Genomic DNA, 6,944 nt, shown 5'->3' with positions numbered 1-6,944 from the left:
CACTAAAGTGAAATAAAACATATTTTTAAACACCAGTGCCCAAACTAAAACACAATACCAAACTTATTTTAAGTATTGGCACTTTAAGATAAATAAATTGATTTTGCGTCGCAGTTTGAGCACTCGGGCTCAAAAACGTTAGCCATCACTGCCCTAGACACACTTACACAAGTAACCCAAACAAGATTGCTCATGTATTGCAACATCAACTTTCCAAAACCTACATCGATGACCACTGCAATTAAAGACTTTAAAGAGAACTATGGGGTAAGTGTTTTTCCCCATAGTTCTCTTTAGGGTCACCTTTAGAGGACCTTCTCCTGTGACCCTAAGCTCGGTATATTGCGGGCTATTGCCCGTAATATACTGAGAGCACCGCAGCTGGGACGGATCCCAATAATACTGTCGAGATTCACCCAGCTGTGTGAGTGACAGCTGGCTCTGCCTAACTAGAGGCAGAGCCAGCTGTGCCCGCCACTTCCCCCGTTCGCTTCTCCACTCAACGCTGGAGGATCGGAGAGTGGAGGGGGGAATCCCTGCGGGGAGCGGTGACTGACAGTCACCGCTCACTGCAGGGAGATGATCGGGAAGTGAGCGGATCGGTGCATGTTTCTGCTCACTTCCCGATCGATAGAGCCGACCTATAACAGCTTCTTTGTCACAGGTCAGCTCTAACTACGAGGATGAGTGGAAATCACTCACCTCATAGTTCTCCTTTAAGTTAAATTAATGTCCCAGCCTGGATGGCTTCACAGCCTTAAATTATCAGACCTTTTTATCCACATATTGATCGATACCTTCAACAGCTTGTTGAAACAACATCAATTCTGTCAGGAATTCTTGGAAGCCTGCATAAGCATTATACCCAAATTCAAAAAGGACGACATCGGTTGGTCGTATTGCAGAGCAATATCTTAATGTAGATAGTAAAATATTGGCAACAGGCTTGGTAATCAGACTTATCTCGGGAATAGGCCCCCTTATCCACATCCCCCTTATGCATCTTTCTATAGACATAATCAAGGCATTTGACTCTATTCAAGCATATTCCATATTCCAAGCAAATGGGACAAATTGGCTTGCATTTCCTCACCTGAATATCATCTTAAAACTCCATCTCTCATACATCAAATATGCCAGATTTAAATCCGATTACTTCTGAATATCAAGGGCAGCAAGATAGGGATGCTCACTGTCCCCCTTCTATTTGTCCTGGCTATAGAGCCATTGCCACAACTTATCAGAAAAAAATGACAGGCATTCATTTTGCCAGCTACCACCACAAACTAAACCTATTTGCAGGAGATGTCACCATGTTTGTCACTAACCCCCTAGTTTCCCTACCAAACCTTTGCACCACACTCATGGATTTTGCTGACATCTCTGTATTACACGTCAATGGTGCAAAATGAAAAGCTCTGAATGTATCTCTACCACTAGCTACAGTCTCTAACTTCAGAACTCTTTTACATATCATTAGGAACCTTTGAACTTTACTACTTGGTTATGTCCCTCACCAATTCTTGTTCCACACTCTATGCTGCAAATTATCCAACGTCCTACAAAAACTCTTACAAACTTGGAACACATACAATCTGTCCTGGTTGGGCAAAATAGCTGCTATCAAAATGTCCGCCTTCTAGAAATTGTTATATTTATTCAGTGTATTAGTGGTGAATTTCCCTTCCATATGCTCCATATCTTGCAAAGGCAAGTCTTTCATTTTATTTGGGACCAACAGAAACCCAGTTACCTACTCAAACCATTATCAGGGGCAGAAAAATGAGAAGTTTGGTTGTCCCCTGTTTAGCTAAAAATTTCCATGTGGCAGAGATAGCACAATTCCCTAAATATAATGCAACTAGGGCTGCAACTAACGATTATTTTCATAGTCGATTAGTTAGTAGATTTTTTTTTATTAATCGGATTAAAAAAATATCATATTTTATTTACAATACAATACACAAATGCAGTGTTACAAACAAAGTTTACTTCAGAAAAAACTGTGTGCACATTTTTTGCAATCGCACCGCACATTTCAGTGTAGGCAATCACACTGAAATCAATGGCACTGCAACGCACATCTTGCAGCAGAATTTGTCAGGCCGAAACCAAACATGACTTCCCACTTTTTTTTTTCTTTTTTTTTAATAACTGTTTGTAATATATTGGACATTTTATTTAGATTCATGGATTCAAAATAATTTGAATTGAAAAAATCAAAGCCAATATAATAAAATAACCAAACTTTTTATTAAAATAATACACCGAAATTTGACAAAAAATACAATTATATACAATGATATATATGTATAAAATATATAAGCCCAGCCATGAATATTGGCCGGAGAATTATTGCTCTCACTCTGGCGCACGCAGCGATACCTGACGTGTTGCACAATCGTAATTTTCATACGCAAGTGCACCTGACTTGTGTTTCCGTTAGTATGAGCGCGTTTGCCGGGTCAGGGGACTTAAATATAATAAAATAAACAATTATTTTCTATGCTCCTCGCCACTGTCTAGTGGCCATAATACAGTATTATATTTTAAAAAATCCAAAATACATAGCCTTGTACAGCGCAGAGGTCAGAGTGATGCACAGCGCAGAGGTCAGAGTGACGCACAGCGCAGAGGTCAGTGTGACGCACAGCGCATGGGTCAGTGTGACGCACAGCGCAGGGTCAGTGTGACGCACACCGCAATCTGCAATCTTCCTCCCTGCAATCTTCCTCCCTGCCTGGCAGCTGAGGCGGGCGGAGGAAGCTGCAGAAGACAGCGGATGTCATCGAGGAGCGCCGCCGGCGGGACCAGGTATGGGGCACTGCCGCCACTGCGATCGTTCACTTCTGTTCTCTCTTCTCCTTCTCGGCCGCTCTGTAGCTGCAGCGGCTGATGAGAAGAGAGAACAGAAGTGAGCAATCGCCGAAGCGGTAGTGTCCCATCTCTGGTCCCGCCGCCGGCGCTCCTCAATGAGATTCCACTCGCCCCCAAACAATTTTCACTCGCCAATTGCGAGGGGGCGAGTGGACATTTTGAGGCCTGCCCTAGCTGATATGTTATGTTATGGAGCTGTATTAATTACTGTCCACCTGAAAGTACTACAATGCCATTATAGAACTAAGAATAGAACATTTAATCTTTAATACAGCCTCATATCGGTTACAGGGAACTACAAGTCCTAGTTGGACTGGCCGCTTGCACCCTGTTTCCCCGAAAATAAGACCTACCCTGAAAATAAGACCTAGTACTATTTTTGGGACTTGCTAGAATATAAGACCTACCCCGAAAATAAGACCTAGTTGTGACCATTCCCAGGGCCGGTGGTGGCATAAGGGGGAACTTGAAGAGGCGCGGGAGAGAATCAGCGGTGCCAACCAAGCCAGCGCTAGAGGAAGCGAGGCGGCAACGGAAGGAGCAAAGCCGCATAAGCCGATGCCTTTTATATAGCGCCGGCTCCTGTCACAGGCGGAGTGATACCAAATGCACTCCGCCTGTGAGGAATCAATAGTGAAAGTGCTCTTCGCACATTCTGGCCAGCAATTGGTTATCACATTGCTCTTGGAAAGGCACGGCACCCCTAATTGCCCTGATCATCATTTTGTTGTACATGAATACATGTAGACTTTTCTACATGAATAAGTGTGGATTGTTGTACATTAAAAAAATAAACAAAAAAATAAGACCTGCCCCGAAAATAAAACCTAGTGTGTTTTTTTGAGCCAAAAAAAATATAAGACAGTGTCTTATTTTCGGGGAAACACGGTAGTTCACAATTAATACAATGCCATTATAGAACGTAGATGAACTTAAAACTTTTAAGTTCCACTAAATGAGTGGAACGTAAAAGTTTTAAGTTCATCTACGTTCCATAATGGGATTGTATTAATTGTGAACTACAAGCGGCCAGTCCAACTGGGACTGGGCCCCTACACCTTCACTGACCCACATGAGACCCCAACACCTGATACTGACCTGCCATGGACCTCAAAAGGATCCCAACACCCGACACTGAGCAACCGTCCCTCACCACCCCAACATGGACCCCGTCCTCAACATCCAATACTGACCACCTGGCCTGCTATTCCCAGGACCCCGATCTCTGAGTCTGCCCGACTGACACAGTCATGGCCTTTCAACCCCCAGCAGTGAGTCTGAGACTGTGCGAGGAGCCTGAGTGAGGAGTGACAGGAATGTGAGACTTCTACCCCGCCCGCACACCGAGAGAGTCTGACTGCACACTGTGCACAGCGCGGTAATACAGAACGAGAGACCCCGCCGCATCCCGCCCCTGTTCGCCGGGCCCAGCTTGTAGTAGCGTATGGCCAGCTTTAGTACAGAGGGACACATGCAGTGGCATAATATCCAGAGATGATTTGAGGATCTACAGCTGAGTGATACACAAATAAGGTACATTTTTGTTAATAGTTAAAGTACTTGAATGTATTTTTAGGATTTGACTCCTGAGTTTACCATCACTTTTAGTAAAACAAAAAACTGGATTTCACTAAGTGCACATAGATCCAAATGCCTAGAAAGAAGGACCAACAGAAGATATGATTGTGGGGGGTCACTAGGCTTTGTACTTTTTCTACAGCAATCATGACTACTTAAAAAGCAGGGGTTTTTTTTTTTAAATCAGCGTTTTTTTTTATAGTAACCAAAAGTGTTTCCGGAACCATATCAGTTAGTATCCACTACCGCCCGGACAATATTTCACTTGCGCACAACGGCGAAGGCCGGTGATCGATCAAAACTACGAACTTATCGAGTTGTGGGACCGCATAACTTCCGGTTTCCTCAGAACTACGAGGTTTTTACACAAAACATGTTGTGCACGAGCGCCATCCACGGCATTGCCCTATAGACATAGACCACAGCAATAAAGTAATAAAATGATGTAGGATGACAGTAAGCCAGCGCGTTCTTTATCTCAGGTGCCCCACTCAAGCGGCGGCCATATTGAGTGGGGCACCGGAGATAAAGAACGTGCTGGCTTACTGTCATCCTACATCATTTTATTACTTTATTGCTGTGGTCTATGTCTATAGGGCAATGCCGTGGATGGCGCTCGTGCACAACATGTTTTGTGTAAAAACCTCGTAGTTCTGAGGAAACCGGAAGTAATGCGGTCCCACAACTCGATAAGTTCGCACTTTCGACACATCACCGGGGCTGCCCTTTGAGGTGCCTGTCTTAAAATACTTTGCTGCCCTCGTTGTTGCCGGATTTCTCTAAGCTTTCGTTTGGGGTCCGCTCATAATCGCCTTATTTTGTTTTGTTTTCCCTGCCGGCCCAGTTAAGGGGCACGGCTGAAAGATAGTGCTGAGTGAGCCAGGACCGGAGCAATGAATTTGGAATTACTCGGTAAGCAGAACGACATGTCGGAGGAAAGGAGCGGGATGTATGAAAGGAAGAATGGATGTGAGGGGCCTTGTGCTGTTTATGTAGCGGAGTCCCATAAGCTTTTCTCTTGACTACAACGTAGAGAGAATCATTGTGTGTTGTTGTTATTATTATTGCAACAAAGTAGAAATCATTACGTGGACTGATGCTGAAAGTGTCTGTATAAACGGCCTGCTCGTGGGTTGCTGAAACGTGTGATTACAAATAGGTTCTTGGGAAAACTGCACATCTTGATATGATGCATGGATTTGTACACTAAAGTAAGAAAGCTCTATCTTTACTGGCATATGTTCCACTCTGTATTTCACTGAATTCAGTGGTTATGGTTGAGCTGCCGCTCAGTGCCTAGAAATAAAAAGTGGCTAAATGCTATTATATTGTGCATGCTGAGTCTCTGATATCTCCAGGGAAATAATAAAACTCCCTTTGCAGTGGGTCTGCCCCCACACTACAAAATAGGGTCAGCTATGCGTTAATGCCAGGCTATACGTTTATGTATGGGTACCAGGGAAAAGGGCTTACCTGATCCAGGCTCCAAAACCAGGACCTGCAGCCTCCCCACCGCCCTACACTTCAGTTGTTGGAGGCTTGCTGCGGTATATACTGACAGCACAGAGTTGTGCTGCAGCCGGTAAAGATCCCCAATACTGTCGGGATCTACCCTGCTGCCTTATTGACAGCTGGCTGTGCCTGCCGCCTTCCATGTCTGTTCCGCCAATAAGCCCTGGAGGAATAGAGATGGGAATCCCTGCAGGGAGCGGTGACTGATGGTCCCTGCTCTCTGCAGGGGAAGCAATGAAATGAGCGCTTTGTGATCACTCAGTTCTTGAGCTGTAGACACTGTGTGTGACAGTTGCAGTTCAAACTGTTGGGAAGACTACATTTTACTCCTCCCAATAGTCCTTTAAATAATCTGTGGGGCATTGCCTGGCAAAAAGGTTTTTTTTCACTAAGGGCATGCACTAAGGGCTTGCTTACAATATATCCAGTGCGTTCAGACATAGTGAGTGGCTGGAGCGCATTGGATCGCATAGGCCAATCCTCCCTGCGTTTTGGGGCAGGAGGGTGTGTGGCGATGCTATTAATGTATTGAAGGGGTGAGTAAAACATCCTTAGACTTTATTATTATTTAGTCTACTAAGGTTATTCCACCTTAGTAGCTCCCATCACCGCCCTGACCAGGAAGGGAAGCAATTGTAGAAATTGTTTACCAGAAGCATTTCAGGATTTAAACTTTTGACTAAATCATTCAAATCCGCACCTGCTCTAGTCTGCTTTGGCTTTTTTCCCCTGGAAGTGGGTACCTTTTGCTGTGAGAGATACACTAGTAGCTTTTCGGTCAAAAATGTCATTTCTGCCACAAACCCTCGTTCGATTATAGCTCGAATACCCCATCAAGCATAGTCAAATGTCAATTTCAGAAATCGTTCGTTAAGAATACTAACCAACCAATTTTTGGCAAACTTTTTCCAAAAAAAATTTTGATTACAATATCAAAAACTTCAAAAACGCTTTTGAAGAGTGGTGCTGATATATCT

The 6,944-nt window shown here is 44.1% G+C and overlaps 1 protein-coding gene across 1 annotated transcript in view; it reads left to right on the top strand.

Moving 5' to 3' along the window:
- The first annotated feature begins 5,181 nt into the window (after nt 1-5,181).
- Nucleotides 5,182-6,944, top strand: part of RBBP5 (RB binding protein 5, histone lysine methyltransferase complex subunit) — a 94,337-nt gene continuing 92,574 nt past the window's right edge. Inside the window, exon 1 of the mRNA XM_018571586.1 lies at nt 5,182-5,367. Coding sequence (XP_018427088.1) covers nt 5,349-5,367 — 19 coding nt within the window. The 5' untranslated portion in view covers nt 5,182-5,348. The remainder of the gene's footprint in view (nt 5,368-6,944) is intronic.

The sequence above is a fragment of the Nanorana parkeri genome, unplaced genomic scaffold, assembly GCF_000935625.1.
Source record: "Nanorana parkeri isolate BGI_ZX_2015 unplaced genomic scaffold, ASM93562v1 scaffold1787, whole genome shotgun sequence".
Lineage (NCBI taxonomy): Eukaryota > Metazoa > Chordata > Amphibia > Anura > Dicroglossidae > Nanorana > Nanorana parkeri.
This window is presented reverse-complemented; position numbering and strand designations above follow the sequence as displayed.